Source organism: Ursus americanus, chromosome 2, assembly GCF_024610735.1.
Source record: "Ursus americanus isolate L20-20 chromosome 2, mUrsAme1.1.p, whole genome shotgun sequence".
Lineage (NCBI taxonomy): Eukaryota > Metazoa > Chordata > Mammalia > Carnivora > Ursidae > Ursus > Ursus americanus.
The window spans coordinates 87,173,145-87,192,161 of NC_142128.1; the positions used below are offsets into that span (position 1 = coordinate 87,173,145).

General features: G+C 52.2%; 1 protein-coding gene across 1 annotated transcript in view; it reads right to left on the reverse strand.

Annotated features, from left to right (window-relative positions):
• Positions 1-8,665: 8,665 nt before the first annotated feature.
• LOC123801436 (protein FAM163A) overlaps positions 8,666-19,017 on the reverse strand; it is a 70,414-nt gene continuing 60,062 nt past the window's right edge. The window contains exons 2-5 of the mRNA XM_045811451.2: positions 16,660-16,751; positions 13,469-13,490; positions 12,417-12,531; positions 8,666-11,856 (exon numbers count right to left, since the gene is read on the reverse strand). Of these exons, the coding sequence (XP_045667407.2) occupies positions 11,449-11,856; positions 12,417-12,509 (501 nt within the window). The 5' untranslated portion in view covers positions 12,510-12,531; positions 13,469-13,490; positions 16,660-16,751 and the 3' untranslated portion in view covers positions 8,666-11,448. The remainder of the gene's footprint in view (positions 11,857-12,416; positions 12,532-13,468; positions 13,491-16,659; positions 16,752-19,017) is intronic.

The following is a 19,017-nucleotide window of genomic DNA, read 5'->3' on the forward strand; positions in this document are numbered from 1 at the left end:
TTCACGAGGCTTTCGTGAATAGGAGAGAGACAGAGGTTGGAAGTCAGGCCCCAGGAATTGCTCCCAACCTGGGGTGCGCTGGCTGGGAATGTGTTAATTGTTAAGTGTGGACCTCATTCAGTTGTGTGTCTGGAGTGGGAGGGGCCAGAGTGTCTTAAGAATTTCTGCTTTAGAATGTTGTCCAGCCAGAATTAACGAGCAGAAGAGCCCTCTGTGCCCCTCACCCACCCTTCTCCCGGCTTTCCTGCCGCACTGTCTATACCCAACTAACAGCAACGGATCTGTTGACATATTTTGTAGAAAAATTTTCTACCAAATCTGAATTCGATTTTGGAGATCTCAAAGATGAATTCCTGCAGTTTAGAAAAAACAGGAACTCTCAGGAGTCGGCGTGTCTTAAAATGTGAGCTTTCATTGAAATGGGCTACCAAGGCAAACCTGAACGCAAAGAACACAGGATGTGTTAACAGTCATTCCCAACCTCTGCAGGTTTGGGGCGACGTGATTTTTTTTAATACATAAACTCACCACTAGAGGATGTTACATTCTTCTCGACACACATTGGAACAGACGGCGGCTCCGTATTGCGAAAACTGATTGAGGAGGAAGAGAGGTGTTATGAATTATTTACTTACTGTGGGAATTGTCATTTTAAGTAGTAGATAATAAAGAGGATGTCAAGTCAGCAGTTGCGATCTGAGTCGTGGAATGGTTGGCACAGAAGCTGACAAAGATTCTTGACCAAACTTTCGTCAGGCTCTGCTACCTTCTCGTAGGTCCATCTATGCACTTCCTTGTAAGACACAGCTTGAGCAAGAACCCTGCTGAGTCAGTTTAACCTGCACCCTGTCCCCCTGCAATATCTGGTCTAGCTCCTCCTCCTCCAGCGTCCCCCAGGGGATGTCTGGTCCCCACAGCCTGTCTCCAGCAAGAATCCCATTGGTGGGTTTAACAGAAACCCCCTCATCCCTGATGTGTCAGCCCAACCTCCCTCCCCCACTGTGAAATCCCACAGCAGCGGTCCCTGTGCCTGGCAGGAGGGTCCTCAGTAAGGTCTGCTTACCATCCTCAGCAAGTGTCACTGACCGTTTTATTCGTTAACAAGAGAGCTTCATCGAGCTACACGAAGAAAGGATATCAGCTACTGAGTGACCCTTAGCTACTTCGTGAAAAAGAAACAGTGGGCAGGTCCGGTTTTGTAGGGGTGCGAGGCCCTCCTTACTGAGAAATCCACCCACACGGTATATGATTTTTAGGGCCTACAGAGGCCCCCATACCCACAAACACTAAAAATGAGACTCTCAGATGGTCTTTTTTGACCTGTAGCCTGACACTTCTAGGATCCCTAATTTTCTAATATCAATACGAATCAATATTTGAGATGAGCCATCCCGTCCAGTAATGTCTGTTACCACCCTGCTACCTGAGATGCCATCGTAAGTTCTTATGTTAACATCCCTCTGTCACTCCAAACACATAACAGTAATAGATAAAATACTCCGAGGGGACTTTAAAAACACAGAGCCAGGCTCAAAAACAAAAGAAGCCTCTTCAGGGCGCCTGGGTGGCTCAGTCGGTTAAGCAGCCTACTCCTGGTTTCGGCGTAGGTCATGATCTCAGGGTCGTGAGGTCGGGCTCCCTGCTCAGCAGGGAGTCTATTTGACATTCTCTCCCTCTCCCTCTGCCCCTCCCCCGACCCCGCTCATGTGCATGTGCTCTTTCTCTCAAATAAATAAATAAATCTTAAAAAAAAAGAAGAAGAAGAAGAAGAAGCATCTTTGAGGATCAGAAACAGAATTAAAGCAAACTGGCAAAAACACATGGCCGCTGCATCCAGGCAGACAGGGGCTGCTGGGCGCTTGGAGCAAGGCTGCCCCCGGTGAGGCACAGAGTTTGGTTACATAAACCAGATGACTTGTTGGCAAGCCCCAACGACTTGGTATTGTTACTTGCAAATACTCAGTAATTATGTTGTTTCCAGCAGCCTTCTAAAAAACATCTGGTTTGAAAGCCTCCCATAAATACGCTACAAGCCAGTTTCCCGATTTCTTACATGTCACGTAGTTTGTCTTTGGCTGAACAAGGTGACTGTGAACTGCGCCACTATCTTTCTGCTTATAGATGGTAATTTTGTCACATGATGTGGGGCTGTAATTACTCACCAGACACATTACTAAGCAGTGTGAACACACGTCATATGTTTCTGGTTACTAAATCCCCATGTTGGCTCTATTGTCAGGGATAATTGCTTGCCACTTTGTCAATTTTCCATTCTCTCTATTTCTTCAATCAGATTTTCACCATATTGCTTCCTGACTGAGAGCCAGAAATTTCTCAGAAAGCAAGAAAAACAGAAGCGTAGATGAATTCATGAATCTACCATGCTGTCAAAACCAATAACAGTGGTTTTCAAGTGTCCCTTTGTACATGATACTGAATATTATTTAATCACAGAAGTAGGCATTTATATTGCACTTCTTTTCTTCAGATTGGGTTCTTAATTATATCTGATTCATAGATGAACTTAAACATAATTTTGGAATTATTTCCTTCCCATGAAATTCTGACATCCTATTTTTAATGCATCCTTACAAGCTGTGAATAATTTCTAATAGGACTCTTTTTTAAAAAACACGCAGCCTAAATGGAAATAAATATCTAAAAATTAAATGTGGTTTTAAATAACAGTACCCCAGGGATGCCTGGGTGGCACAGCGGTTAAGCGTCTGCCTTCGGCTCAGGGCGTGATCCCGGCATTGTGGGATTGAGCCCCACATCAGGCTCCTCCGCTATGAGCCTGCTTCTTCCTCTCCCACTCCCCCTGCTTGTGTTCCCTCTCTCGCTGGCTGTCTCTCTCTCTGTCAAATAAATAAATAAAATCTTTAAAAAAAAAAAAAAAAAAAATAAATAAATAAATAAATAACAGTACCCCAAATAATCATAGGAAGATTAGAATTAGGATATCGAATCTCTTACCTGCTTTGTTTTATTTACATTTTTTCAGCTTTATTGAGATGTAATTGACAGAGTTGTATATATTTTAGGTGTATGAGGTGATAATTTGGCGTATGCATATTGTGAAATGATTACCACAATCAAGTAACTAACATATTCATCACTTCCCTAGTTACCTTCTTTTTGTGGTGAGAACACTTAAGATCTACTCTCAGCAAATTTCAAGTGTTATTAACTCCAGTCAAGGCTGCACATTAAATCCTCAGAACTTATTCATCTTACAACTGAAAGTTTGAGCCCTTTGACCAACATCTCCTCACAATTATTTATATTTTAATAAGTGTGTTTGTCTCAAAAAGAATGTTATTTTCCAAAAAATCCCTCTTAAGATCCCTGTCAACTGTCAATTTGTTTCCCTATTAAGTGTTTTCAAGTACACAATAATTTTTTTTGTACATTGAATTAGCAACTTTCACCATCACTACTTATTGTAACATTTTACTCTTGTGACACTAATTATTTATTAGATTAAATAATAGATTTTCAAATTTGTCGCATAAGGTGATTTTCATTCCAAGGTACACTATAGACTTAGTTTACATACTTGAAAGTGAGTATTCAGATTTAACAAAAAGTCTGAATTACAAGTTTCTTTTGAATTGCTGTCACTCTTCAAACATCATTTACTGAAACTCCATCTCTTCCCCTCTGATTTGAAATGTCACTTTGTGACATACTCGGTTCCCATATGTATTTGTGCCTATTTCTGATTTTTCTATTTGATCCATGGATCTAGCCATCAGGCATAAGTACCATATAGTTTAAATTATTGTAGCTTTAACATATGGTGGTGACTCAGTTAATTTATTTTCATAATTTTCATGGCACCTTTATTTCTTCAAACGAAGTTTAGAATCGCCTTGTCTAATAAAGATTAGTATTTTTCATATAGATTGCACTAAAATTTTTTAGAAGATTTATTTATTTATTTTAGAAAGAGAGCGAGAGCACAAGTGGAGGGAGGGGCAGAAGAAGAGGGAGAGAGAGAATCTCAAACAGACCCCACTGAGCACGGAGCCCGACACAGGCTTCAGTCCCACGACTCTGAGATCATGACCTGAGCCACCCAGGTGCCCTGCATTAAAATTTTTAATGTTCTCATGGGAAATTGGAATCGTTATGATAATTACTACATATCCAAGAACGAAACAAAATGCTTAGTTTGGGTAGCCTTGTTTTTGTGATTATATTGTAGCTAGAAGATACTAGAAAATGTTTTGTTTCTCAAATCCCCAAACCCACATCCGGTGAAGTTCTAACTCTTGTACTATAAAAACACCTAATTTTTTGTACTGAAATATGAAAGATAATAGTGGGTTCTGTGTCTCTCTCTCCCTCTGTCTCTCTTCTCTCTCCCCATCTCCAACAGTGGCAGAGTTCCTTCCATTACCTGGAAGGGAGGAATCCTTTATTCACCTTTGGAATCACTCAATTCACTAAGGATCCTCGCAGAGGTATAATTTTTAGGAAGCAAAGCTTCCTAACTGCCATGGTTCTCTGTGAAAGGAAGCTCCTCTCTCTTGAAATTCTGATTGTTTTGCAAATAATGGGTTGGTCCTGGCTGCTGAGCAAATCCCAAAAGAGATGGAGCTTAGGGAGGACGTGATAGAGAAATGGGAAAACTCAGATGTTAGGGAAGGAGCGTGGCTTGGAATGGTCAGAGCTTGGCGCTCGGGATCCGCTCTGAGAACTGGCCGAGGTATGCCCCCCACCAGCCCGCCTAGGACCCTGCCTTCCTACCAGTTTGCTAAGACCCAACTCCAGCAGGACGGGCAGGGGCCCTCCCTGAAAGCTTGATTTTCATTCAAAGATAAAACATAGCTGCTACAAATAATTCAAACATGGTCACAGAGGTTCTGTTTGGGTGGTAGAAAGCTTCGGATGGATGGATGCAGAATCTTGTGAATGTAGTTAATGCCTCTGAGTAATACACCTCAAAATGGTGAACATCGTAAATGTTGTGTTGTACATATATTTTATCACAACAAAAAAATCGCAAAAAAAGTTAGACGATATGAACCTCTGCTGGCTGACATTGTTTTCCCTCTGGTCTTCCAGCCTTTGACCTGATGGGGAGAAAATTGCTCCACCCTTGTAATGGAGAAGGCCCTTTGCCTGGGGAGGGTCCCCTGGGGGGCCCAAGCCACTGCATGTGACTACCCAGCATGCACTATTCTCAGGCACAGTGGTGGTGGACTCTAACTCGGGAAAATAAAAAAATTTTTTTTCAAGATATAGAGTCATTAAACTCACAATAATATAACCAGGCACGCATTGAAGTTGTATTTCTGCCCCCGTCTCATTGATTCCCCACTCCCTCCCAAAAGGAAAGCATTTTTATTAGTTTCTTATGTATCTTCCCAGGTCTAGCTCAGGCACATCTTATATTACCAGGTTTTGCCCTTATTTAAAATTCTCAATTCTTAATTTTTCTGAGTTCCTCCTCATTTATTGTGACTAGCTCCTGACTCTTCCTTGGATGGGGTACTGGGGGCCAGGAGGGGTGGGAGGGAGGCAGAGGCAAGAGTAGGGTGGGAGTGTTGGTGAGACCCCCGATATGCAGGGGCCTGGGGTGCTCAGGGGCCTGTGGCCAGGGCCAGATGAGCCATGTTATCTTCTGTGGGGACCTGGAAGGGAAGGTGATCTCAAATGCCCAGTGCAACCTAGCCACCAAGTCTCTGGACCTTCACTCCTGTAAAGACGAATTGTTCTACCCGCTAGGTGGGAGCGAGTCAGGGGGAGAGGGCTGCCTCACCTACCCCCCACTCCTAGCGGTGGCTGGGGTTCCTTGGTGGTGGTGGTGTGTGTGCGTACAACAGGAGTGGGGGGATGATAATAGAAGAAGTGGGTAGCCAAGTGCTTTCCTGGAGGCCTGAGCAAAGCCTCCCCTAGGGACCACCCACCCTTGGTAAAGGACCTCCATGGGAAGTTGGCTTGCCTGGAATTGTGGGGGCAGTCCTCTAGAGCAGATGACTTCTGCCATGATTGGGGTTTAGGGCCCCAGCTGGAGGTTCATCTCCTAAGCATCAGGAAGCATTCAGGGCTGCCCGACAAATGGGTTAAGAAGCAGAACATATTATCTGTAAGAATATTCATGATAAGTGGGTTTTTCCTGAATGTATTTGAATATGCTCATTGGACACTAATTTCACCTGGACTTCTGTGTCCACTCCGGGAGGCAGGGAGGCTAGCAGGTGCTGGGTGAGGCCAGCAGGACCGGGATACCCAAGCCGGGGAATTCAGGCTGCAGAGGAGGGGCCCGAGTGCCTCTGGATCCCTTCTGACCTGACTCTCGGACCTTGAATGTGGGGAAGTCAGTGAAAGAAGAAGCACGGAGCCAAGCTGAGACCTGTGTCTAGAACTGAAATGGGGACACTCTCCTTCATTCATACAGTCTCTTGGAGGACATGTGAGGCAAAAACGCAGTCCCAGGTTAACGGAAGCTTTGGTCTCCCAAAGCATCAGAAGCAGTTATTGGAGAGGGGGGATTCCACAAGAGAGGCTGTATTGAGCGGAGAGGTGGTCCCCACAATGCCTAGAACAGGCAGGGAGAGGTAGCGAGGGGAGAGAGGCTTCGGAAAGGCTCAGGAGAGAGAAGAGATAAAGAGATGAAATGCAGCCGAGGAGCCTTCCACCTGATGCCTGAGCAATCCCAGCTCAGGGCCCTGCGGTCTCCAAAATGCAGATTCAGGTCCACCCACAAACCCTACTAACGACAATGGTGACCATGTATGACAGGCTCACTTAGTTTTCGCAGCAGTGGAATAAGATCAGTGCTAAAATTTCAGTTTTATAGATGAGGACCAGGAAGTCACCTAAAGTCATGCAGCAAGTGGCTGAGCCAGGACTCAAAGTGAAGTCTGATACAAAACCCTACCCTCCGACCACCATTACGCGATTGGTGCACCTGCTGGGATGTTAGGTCTCAGATCTTCCTTCCCGATAGCTGCCTGCCTAGCATGACACAGCCGTGGCTGGGGGATGGTCTGGAGGGTGCTGTGTGCTGGGCACCCTGAGACACGTTGTGAAGGGATGCCCAGAAGCCTGGGGTGCGGGAGCACGTATTAAGAGCTTGTGTGTTACTGGGTTCTCCGCAGAGGGAGACACTAGGCAGTGGAGGAAGGATGGCCCTTGGGGCTGGGGGGGCTCAGGTGGGGAAGGTAGCCAAACAGGGAGGAGAGAGGAGCAGCCTGGACCAGGCTGAGGAGGGAGGAAGAGGTGCTGGCTGTCCTTGTTACTGTTGTCTGGGGCACGCCTAGGTCAGTGCCCGAAGTTCAAGGAGCATGGGCAATTTCCACTGTGAGTATAGGGCTGGGGGGAGCTCCTGGTTATGCTTTGTCTTGCTGTTGTGCTGGCAGGAGGCCCCAGCCTTAGATACTTACGGTCTTTTCCTGGAAATGATCAGTGACCTCTGAGCAGCACTTGTAAACCTGAGTCTAGAAAATGGGAGGGAAGCAGCTTTTCTCTGGAGTCCCTGGAGAAACCTCAGGGAGAGCGTAAGGTTTTGAAGACCTGGATTGGCATGATGCAGCTCATGAGGCTGAGGTGTCGAGGGTACCAAGGGCTGTGCTGGTCAGAGAAGCCCATGGGGACTGGTGTGATGGGCCTGTGACCTTGATCACTGCTCCTGTCCTTCCCTCCCTGCCCATTTGGCCTGGGGCTGAGGCTGAGGGCACTCAGGTGTTACCAGGGAGAACAGGGCCAGGGCTGTGACCCCCACCACATCTCCTGGGGCTGCAGTAAGATATGGGGCAGCCCCGCCTCACGCAGGTGCCGGGTGAGAGGCTGGAAGTGGAGTGGGCCTGAACCACTTTGCAGGGGAGAAGATGGCTTGAGGTTGGGGTGGGTGTGGTGATGACAGACATTAGCTTCAGGGTTTCTGTTCCCAGAGGACAACTGGTGACAGAGCTGTGGCCAACGGCCACCAGGGCTGAGGGTGAAGTTGTGCCCCATGGGACTACCAGAAGGCCCAGAGGGGCACAGTGCCTGAGCTCTGGGGGCCAGGCCACCCACTGCCTACCCAGTTGTAATCAGGGCTCACAGTGGCCCTGAGATGGGCAGAGGGTGTCTCCCTCCGTCTCAGACACACACATGGACCCACAGAGATCGACCCTCATCCTCATCCTCCCTGGTTGCTCCCTTTCACACACACATTCCCTTCCTCTTCCAGTCTGGCAGAGAGGATCTGGCTCCAAAACTCTCTCTTCTGTCCCCTCCCGACATGCAAGCGCTGGCTGTGTAACACTCTGCTCAGGTCTCCTCAGGCTTCAGAGGGTTGGTGATGTAACCCAGAGCTACAGGTGGGGACACCTCAGGCCTGGACGACAGGGGGTAGAGCTGAAGCCTGGGCTGCTCCCCAGTGAGGCTCCCTGTAGCGGGCTGGGCCACTTCACCTCAGGGGTAGCAGCAACTACACTTCATATCCCCTTTCCCAACAAACAACACGTCCTCCCTGGGCATGAGCTCTGATGGAGGCAACATGGCGGCTGGGACCTCTTACTGTGGAAGCAGGAGGGGAGAAGATGGTGGATTTTGGTGCTGCCAGTAGACATTCTGGGAAATCAAAAGGCGCATTCACTCTTAAATCCGTGCCCAGCTGCCCCCCTCCTCGGGTGAATAACAGAGGATTCTGTGGGATTTCTATGTCAAATTCCTCATTTATTTGGACATTCACTTGGCTGTGACTCCAGGTTATCAAAGATGCAGGACAGGAAATCTGTAGCGGGAGCGGTGACGTGGAGGTGGAGACAAGATGGCAGAGAGGACCGGGTGTTCCCAGCCTCTGCTTCTCTTCGTGTTAGGGTACGATTTGAAAAGTGTCCGGATAATGTCCCATAGCACAGACCCCACAGCGAGAAAGTGCACAGCACAGTTGAACGGGTGAGCTTCCTCTTCTGTAGGTAAGACCCTCGCTGCGATCCGGAGACTGCGCCCTGCGTGCTGTGGGGGTGTGGCGGGGAGAGCCGTGGCCCATCCTCTCTCCAGTGCCCGAAAACCCAGATTTCGATGTGTAGGTTGACAAGATCTAGGCTGGGAAAGCTACAGGAGGAGAGGGGACTGTGTAATATGCTTGTCACTCAGGGCCCCAGCAGATCCGAGCTGGAAGCAGGTGATAGCTGCCTGGGCTGCCTTGATTTCTCCAAAGGTGGGAGAAGCAATGACACTGTTCGGCAACGACCAACAGCCCTTGCTCTGGTTGACCGGCTGTGCAATTTCCGGGCAGCAGGGCCGCGGGGCTGGTCATCAGGAGGCCCAACGGCAGCTGACCCAGCAGCTCATGGCAAGGGGGGCGCACTTGGCCTAATAAGGACTGATGATGGGATGGAGCATGTTAAATTTGCCGTCCTAAACTCGTCCCTCTGGCCTGGGAGACAGATCTCATGATCCCCTTCCTAGAGCCACCCCCTCGTATAAGGACATGTTACCGTCTGAGATCACGCAGGAGGAGAATCAGACAAACACGTTTGCTTTTCACTGAACAATTAAAATCATTTTGCCTGCTAAGCCTGTATTTCACGGCGGTGGCTCAGTCGTCAACACACATCCCCACACACTGGATGAGGCCATTGGCAAGCGCATCTCGCCTCTACCAGGACTCAGGCAAGGAAGCAGCGTGGCCGCCAGATGTTTTCAGGAAGTCCTGGCTGTTCTGAGCACTAGTGGCCTCTTAGGGTCCGTCTGGGCAGGTCTCCTTTTCCTGGAGAACATGGGGTCTCAGAGAAGATAAATGACTGGTCCTAGAGCTAATGAGTGACCTCAGTGTGACCAGACCCCAGGTCCTCTGATTCGTCACCCACTGTGCCCCAATTACAGCTGAGAAGCAAGGTGACAAGTGCCCAGACAGAGTGAAACGAGAGGTGTGGTGAATTCTCTCCCTTCTCCCAGCTGCGCGTGGCCCTTTCTCCAATGCAAAATCACGATTTCAGCAAAGGGGCTAGCTCTTTCCCTGCCCCACCCCCCGCAGCATGCGGTGACTCCGAAGTGCTGGGAGTTATATGCCCTTAGAAGGGGGAGCAGCCTCTCCTTAGTATAGAGGCAACTGGAAAACTCCTCAGGTGCGCTCCCTCAAATGGCTTTAGGCCACAGCGGGGTTCTAAGTGGGAAGTGAGGGCAGGGCTCGGGCAATTAACAGGACCTCACTGGAGATTGGGGGGTCAGGGGGGAGGATGCAGCGGAGGGAGGGCAGCAAGCATGGAATCCAGGAGTGGGGGCTGCTGTCCCCGGTGGCATGACCTCGTCCAGCTCTGGGATGCTGTGGCTGGATGCCCGAGTGGAAGGCTGGGCCTCTAAAGGGGGTACATGGCATCAACGCTGCAGCACTGTCCCCTGGGAGATGACAGGCTCTTCCCGCACCAGCCGGCTGCGTGCTAGGGACTAGCCACCTCAGTCCCCTTGCACTCATGCTGTCGGAAGGCCAGATTTTCCTTTCTAGTCGGTACATCAGAGCCCCATCCACTCCGCAGCTCCCAGGGGTGGCAGAGCCCCTGGTGTGTGATGTGTGCGGTGGTGACAGGTGTGTGCCCACCTGAGAACACACACACCCTCGCAGCACTGCTCCTACACACACACACACACACACACACACACACACACACACACACGACTCAGGGTGGCAGACCGGGGCCCCAGAGACATCAGCAAGAAGGTCTCAATGGCCGAACTGCTCACACTCAGTCACAAAACTTCAGCAAGTTTCTCCAGCAGGGCAGCTGGTTCCGGAGGCAGAGGAAGAGGATTTGGGGGAAGACAAAGTTAGGCATCCCTTTTTGGTGCATTCCCCACAAATAACCTCAGGCCACGGCCTTCTGAGTCTGCTCAATGTGTCCCACAAGGAAGGGAACGTACTGAGTTCCGGAATCCATATCCATACTGGGGCAGCCACAGGGACTGCAGTCCCCGTGATCACCAAATACAAAACTGGCTTGTGAACTGGGTCTCGGGTTCATTTTAGCAAGCAGGTCCCGAAGAGGTCCCCTGAACACCTTCCTCTCCCTTCTCAGATGCTGCAGGGCCTTACTTCTCACCTCTCCCCACGCCCTAGGTCCCCTTTCTTCTTCCATCCCTCAGGAGTCTGGGTGCCCCCGAGCCTTGGCTTAACTTTCCCTGCTACTCCTCCTCTCACAGTTCGGCAAAGCTGGGGGAGCGAGGGAAGTAAGAGGGGCTGCGGCGGGGCTGGAGCTGGTGGGTGAACGTCCCAGCACAGACACAGGCACGGCTGCCCACTCCTCCTGCCGGCCCCTGCCCTGGTTCTCAATGCACTCGGCAGCTTGAATTCCACTGTGGGGCAAGAAAAGCCAAAACAAAAACAAAAACAAAAAAGGCAAAAACCCACTGAGTTTGTCCTTGTGGGCTGTTGGAGGGGTCCCCTGCTGCCCCCATTGTTCCTGCCGGGACAGCAGCATCGGTATGTGGAGGGGTCAGGGGTGAATGGGGTTACACATCTGTACTAATAGCCCTTGGATTGGTGAAGGCCTCGCGCCCAGAGCCTGGCCACGTCACCGGGTAAGTCTGGGGCACTGCCAACTTGAGGGATGGGGGTCCCCCTTCCTTGTAGTATGTAGGAGCAAACGAGAGCCTCTCGCCTCCGCCCCCATTGGGTACCATGTCAGCCGTCCGTATGTAAAAGGGGGAGCTGTACGGGGAGCAGGTGGTGCAGTGGCCGGCCACACCCCCCCACGGCTGGCCGCAGGGCTCGCTGGTGAGAGGCGCCAGGCCGCCTTGGCCGTCCGGGGCTTGGGAGCTGCAGGCATTGCAGGTGGGGCCTCGGGGATGTGGGGGCAGGTCGTGCTCCTCCTCCTCGTCGTCTGCATCTTCGGCTCTGCTCTTCTTGCAGCAGTAATACTGAGGGGAGAGTGGGGAGGGTTGCCCGAGGGCTGGCTGCTCCCCTCCGGGTGTACAAGGCACCCGTGCCCCTGTTCCCCGAGCGCCCTGCGCAGACAGCTTTCCGATGTTGGGACTAAACTCAACACCAGACACCGACGTTCCACCAGTATATGTTCCCAGCCTTGCCAGACCAGTACCTTCCCTCCTCCTTCCCCCTACGTCCTAGCCATTAACCCCAGGCTGTGGTGGAGAGAGCGGGACCTACGTGTCATGTTGAGGACAGGGGTGGGGCCTCTGGGAGCAGCTCTCTTATAGTCTCCCCAGAGGGGTGCCCTTCCCAGGACTCCGAAATCTCAGCTGTGCTGGAGACACAACACAATGCCCCGATATCGTCCCAGCACAGCCTCCTCGGGGGACCCCAAAGTGTACAGAGTGTGAGAGACGCATGGCTCCCTCCTGGCCACCCCCAATTCCCAGCCCCCACGCTTCATGGCTTTGAGCTTTGTCACCCTCGACGGGCCCCCGGTTTCTGCCCCTAGAACGGGGACGGGGTTTGCCGGTGGCCTCTGGGGACAGACCTGGAGCCTGCAGTAGCACAGGACGGCGATGATGCAGAGGAGGATGACCGTAGCTAGGATTCCGCCGGTGATCACAACTGTTCCCGCTGTCATCCGCCCGATGCCCCATCAAACTCTGCAAGGACGTGTGCGGAGAGGTGAGGGGCAGCCACACCGGGCGTGGGGCAGGGAGGCCTCCTGGAACTTTCTACACAGTTGGAGGCAGGGAGGACGTGAGGACAGCTGGAATAGGAAGGCCGTGGGCTTCCTGAAGACAGAGAGGCTGTGGCCTGGGCCAGCCTAACCCCGGGGGTTGTGGGGGGGCACAGCAGAGGGAGGGAGAAGGGGAAGCGGAGCGCTATCAGAGTGTGTAATTCTGCTCTCGGCTTCTGCTCAGTTTCGAAGGTTCTTGCTGTGCCCTTCTTGAATTTTCCTTCTCCTCACATCCTGCTCAGCCCCCCACCCTCACCCCTTGGCTCCATCCAAGACACAAAGACAACAGCTTCCTTTCCTGGGGGCTCAGTCTGTGGCACTGCCCTAAGGTCTCCCTGCTTGTCTCAGGTAATCCCCAAAATAACTTTTGGGATCGTTAGTAATCATCCCTGTTTCACACATGATGAACTGCGCCTTCGACCGGTTTGGCTGATTCCACCCAGCCTGGCTCACCCCAAAGGCCATGCTCTTAATCGCTGTCTTCCAGGGCACGAACAGCAATGGCCCCCGAGCCCTTGACTCAGGTGGAGGGGACAGGGTCTGAATCTCCAAAGAAACCACCCTCCTTTTGGGGGCATCTCTGTTCTCTTTCCAATTCTTGTGCAAGACAAGGGCAAGGTGAGCCCAGAGGCAGTGGGCAACAGGCAGCATTCTGGCTCCTGGGAGGGGGTGGCGAGGCTAGAGTATGGTCCTACTAATGGGGGTAAAGCTCTGGCCTCGGGGAGACTCCCTCTCGGGCACTGTATGGCGACTTCCCAGCCCCCGGGGAACATGGGATGAAGGATGGTGGTGCCAATGGAGCCGGAGGGTGGGAGGAGCCTTGGCATCTTGAGGAAGGAAGAATGACCAAGAGCACTTACGTTCAGTAAAGGGAACAGTGACCTGCAAGACAATAAAAGGGACAGAGCTATTGGAAGATGAGTGCTACCCCTGAAAAAGGCCCCAAGGGTTAGATTAGTCCCTAAGCCCCCCTCCCGACGCCACCCTGCCCTCTTCACTGGGAGCTCTGTCACCGACAAGCCCACACTTCCCACGTCAGCCTCCAGCTGCGCCTCCCTCTGCTGCCTGACGGACATTTCCCTCGTGTCACGGGTGTCCCTCTGGGATGTCAAAGCCTGGCATCTGGTGTGACAGCCTAAGTCACCACCCTCTTTCCAAATGGGCACCCCCCCATTAGTGCTTCCTCCAGAGCAGGCTGTCGTTCCTCAAAGGGCCAGTGGGTGGAATGTAAGCTGCAGTCCCCTCACGAAGCTGTGGGCCCTGCTGCACCGCCTGGCGGAAGGGGCACCTCGTTCTTCAGCCAGATACCACCTGCCCCTCGCCATCATTGCGCACCCCGGCATGCTTCGCCCTGCCCCACGGGCTGCATGCTCACCACCAATTTATCTTCCCTCCTCACCTCCCACTGTCTCCCTACGTGAATCCTCTCTCCACCAGGCAGGCCCAGTTCTTCAGAACTTGGTGATGAAAAGACACCTAACGTACCTTATGATGTGGCCTAAGACATACAGAGCAGGGGCTGTGGGGACACAGAGGAGGGAGGGACTAACTGCTTGGGGAAGGTTCCCTGGAAGAGGTAATGCTTGAGCGGGGTCCTGGAAGCTGAGTGGGAGCTTGTCCAGTAGACAAGGGGAGCGGGCAGGATTAACAGCCCCGGTGTGTGAGAGACCACGAGCACTCCGGGAAATGTACAGAATCTGGAAAGACCGGGGAGGGTAGGCACCAAGTGGGAGAGGCTGTGAGCCAGGCAAGGATTGGCATTCACCTGTCTCGGAGGCCACAGGAGTTCCTGAAGGGCTGCTGGTAGCAGAGTGCATGAGCCGGCTTTCCCCACCTGTTTAGATGTTGCGCACCCTCCAGAGCTCTGAGAGACACCCCCCCCCCCCCCCCGCTCCCCCATCGTGGTGCTCTCTCTCTGGATTCCCACTGCAAAGCCTTTCCAGGGGTCACTTTCCAAACCCTCTCTTGGTAGGATGCTTGTCCGCTTTTACGTGGGAACATCTTGACTCCTCCGGTACGTGAGAAGTCCTTTGGGATCAGGAGCTGTGTCCTATACGGCTTCCTGCCCCAGCCCCATTGTACACAGCGCCAGCCGCACGCGGGTGCTTGACGGACCTTTGTTTGGTAATCCTGGCGGTCAGTACTTCCTTCCCCGACCTGACAGTAATGACCCTGACCTACCACCAGGAGGCAGCAAGTCGCATCGCTCTGCTCCCATCCCATCTTGCAGATCTGAGCATCGCTGTTCAAGTCCAATTTGACGGACTTTGCCCAGATGCTTGGTGGGCCATGCTTTAGGGATTCGCTGGGCATTTGTGGGAAGGGGGGGGGAAGATGAACCTCAGCCTTGGGAGAATGTATGTGCCCTCATTACAACACGCCTCCTCTCTCCCCTGCTTGCCCTGCACGGTCACCACGGAGGACCGTGTGAGAGACAGAGAGGCCTGTGGAGTGACCGGAAGGGGACGACAGCAGTGACTCACTCTACCTGCCAGTCTTGGCCTCGCCCCCTGAGACGTTAGCCTGTTTTAGGACACAGGGAATGAGGAAGCTATATAAGAACGGAGCCCTCCCTCCTTCTGACCTCCATGCCTGGCCTCCCCTCTTTGGGTACCATGCGGCAGTTCCACAGAAGTGGCCTGGAAATGGGGGGCACGGCAGAGGCGCACATCTGAAGGCCCAGCTGAGGCCCAGCTGTGCCATTTAGCAGCCACCCTGTCTTGGAGACTGACCTCCTTTCTCACTTGTAAAGGAAAGCTTAACAAAAAACTCAGCTTACAAGTACGATTGTGAGGGAAAAGCGCGATTCTCGTATGCAAGAGCCCCTTGGGAACTCTAAAAGATCCTTCAAACACAGTTGAGGGGAAAAGGACGGCCCAGACATTTTAGATGTTGGCTCCAATCTGGCCTTACAGACAGAAGGCACACATAAAGGGCATGCGGGGAATGCCCGGGTCCCAGCCACTTCCCATAGGGACCCCATACTCCTGGTATAATCCAGCATCTCAATTCCTATATCCAAGGCCTCCTGTTATCGCAGGGGGTTCATTTTCTCTTTGTGACTAGATGCAAACGATCACAATAGCCGCCTGAATCTAAACAGCACTCTACAGTCTACAACATGCTTCCATTTACATCCCCTCCTAGGACGCGCAGACTCTAAGACGGCCCCAGATGAGCCCTGCCTCTTGGTAGTCACATCTCGTGTACTCCTTTCCCTCGAGGGTGGGTGCCATCTGTGACTTACTTCTAACCAACAGAACACAGCAAAGATGACGGGTTGTCACCTCTGTGAATAGACTATATAGCATTCTGACCACCTTCTTGCTGGCCAACTCTGTCCCTTGCTGGTTTGGATGCAGCAAGTTGCCGCGTTGGGAGGCCCATGTGGCCAGGGACAGGGGGTGGCCTCTGGCCCTCAGTCCAATGACCTAAATGGAGCTGGACAATCACAGAAGTGAGAGTGGAAGTGGGTCCTTCCCCAGTCGAGCTTCGGATGAAATTGTAGCCCCAAGACACCTTGGAGGCAGCCTGATGACAGACCCTGAAAGGGTGGACCCAGCTGGCCATGGCTGGACTCCTGACCCACAGAAACGGTGAGCTGGTCAGTGTGTGTTGTGTCAAGCTGCTAAGTTTGTGGGAGTTTGTCATGCAACAAAAGGTTACAGATACACCTCTGAACCACAGAAAAACCCCACACGCAGGAGAGGAAGTCGGACCCTTAAATGATTTGCCTCAAGTCATACAACAGCAAGTGTCTGAGTCAGGACCCAAGGGCCAGCGCTGTGGAGTTCCCATCATACCCAGCTGCCTTCTGATGAGCTTCCATGGGACGGGAGCAAGAGGTTCCCCCACAGACGGGTTCCATGGTGGCCAAGTCAGGGACCAAGGGCAGCCAAGGAGGACAAACCTATTGCCAAGTGAAGCCTCCTGGGGCCTGCCCTCTGTGATCAGAACTTTCTGGACCTCACTCCCCACCAACACCCCTCCCCACCCAGGGCCCAGACACCTTCCCCTGGCGGGAAAGAGTCAGCCTGCAGCTCACACTTACAGGAAACAGCTGGGACAGCAATGGCTCGGTCACGCTGGCTGTGTCTGAGAAGACAGAGGTTGGGGGTGCGTCATGGCCAAGGGCATCAGTTCCTGCCAGAGAAGAGAGGGGAAGATCAGTGAGAGCTGGAGGGGGAGGCCCAGAGGATGGACAGACCCCGAGACTATGAGTGGATGTCCCCCAAAGCGGGGGGGGGGGGGCACTGTTCATTGACTTCCGTGGCTGCCTCAGTCTGGGAGGCCCCAGCCTAGGGACCTAAGGACAGACCTGTAAGGCCACACATCCCATCCTGTCCTTGTTTCCCTCCCTCAGTGCCACTGTCTGCAACCCACGGCCCAACACGTTAGCAGAACCTCTGCCTATTCTGGGAAGCGAGGCTCAGCGGGGGAAGGGAGTCCAGTCACCTCTTTCACACTCCCCTGGAGAATTCTGGCCTGTCCCCTGGTGAATGTGTCCTTGTTGCCTGCATGGCTGATCCTTTTCTCTATGGCCGCACGTACCTCTTTCCCATTCCCTCCCCATCCTTCCCTGGGCCTGTCCATATTCTCAGTGCCCACGGCCACACGCTCCTTTCCCTTACTCCAAAATCCCAACTTCCTCAGGACAACATGCCGGTCAACGAGACGGTCAGATGAGCACTTTCACGCTGCTGTGCTGATGGAGGAGGGGGAGGCAGGATCCTACCAGGACATTTAGGAATGCACTGTAGGCTAATTCCTGGGGGTCCCTTCAAATGAAAATTCTTTAAATATCCACTCAACATGATTTAAGGAGAGACTGGGCCTTATACTGGGAGTAGGAGAGTGGGGAGAGGAAGGACGCTCTCTGGTGAGGCGTAGCTCTGCTCTTTGTCCTGAGGGGGGAAGGCCCCACTGGGTGTCTTTGTACCGGGAGGGAACCCAACTGGTAACTGGATCCACAGAGCCACCTTCCACAGGGGCAGGCTGACCACCTCTGGGCTCTCTGAGGCAGCCAGAAGCTGGAGGTCAAAGGGCACATAATGTCTCAAGGCCAGGTATTCATCGGAATTCAGCAGGTCTCAGGAGCAGAACTCTGGAGAAGCCGAGGAGGCAGGAGTTCGCCTGCAGAGTCAGCCCATCCCCGCCGTCACCTCCCCTCTAGATCTACGCCTTAATGCCTGGGATCAGCCGGGGATGTTCTGGGCACTCGGGCTTCCTTTTCTCAAAGATGTTCTTACTCTCGTTAAAGTGGAGGTCATAGACAGCTGGATGTCCGAGGGGACTCTTCTTATCTAAGTTTTGATTGAGATGCCAATAGATAGAAACCAGAAGACTCACGTGAGTTTGGGACAGGTCCCTCTTCCCCAGCCATGTGCAGGGAAATATACACAGGAATGTCAAAAAGTCTGTTTCAGGATCCAAGAACCTTTCTCCCACGTTATAAAATACAGATGGGTCACAGATTTGGTGCAGATTTGGTGCAGAAGATTTCCCTGGCAAGTTGCTGTGGAGCCATGAATCCCTTACTGCAGCCCCCGAGGCAGGAGGGCCGCCAGGCTGGCGGGCTGGCTGTCTGGCTGTCCTGGGTCCCGTCCAGGAGGGCCTCCCAGAGGCATGAGAAGAGCTTAGTTCACTAGGCTGGCGGGACATCCAGACAGCCAGGGGTGGAGCAAGGAGTTACAAGAGCTGCTGGGGACAAGGACGATGTGCTTGCCTGGGGTGAGGAGCTGCAGGAGAGACAGGCCCAGCGGGGAACCTCGAAAGAGCTCACCAAAAAAACACCCACAAAACCAAGAGACCTTTGAAGCTTCCTCTGCTCTCTAACCAGTAAGATTTCCCCATTTCAATCTGGCAGCTCGTAAAACAGCAGCTCTTGGCGGTCGGTGGTGGGAGGAAGGGAGGAGTTGGGCAGGTATGGACAGCACGGGGACACGGCCCACCGCTCCCGCCACTTGCAGCCCAAACCGGCACAAAGGAGAAGAATGACGTTGTCAACTATTCAGTGATTCCAACTTCTAAGTCGAGACTGCAGCTATAGCTGAGAGGTACCACAGACTATCGCCTCAGAGTGGGTGGCAAGAAATGGGACTGGCCCAAGTTTTTATCTAGGAGCAGGGGAAGATTTATTTCTTCCACTGAATACATTCTAAACTAAAGAGATGTGCAAAGGAAAAAAAAAAAAGTCAAAGTTATTTGTTGAGCACAAATCATGCCTTATGCTTGTTTAACCTACCAATTACTTAAGAGAAAAGTGATCCGTGGAAATGGAAGGACTCTAAGAGATCTGGCCCAGTGTCTATTTTCTAGATGAAGAAACCAAGTTCAGAGAGGCCCGTGACTGGCTTATGCACACACAGCAAGACAGAGAGAGCAGCAGAGGCACTGGGGGTGAGGCCTC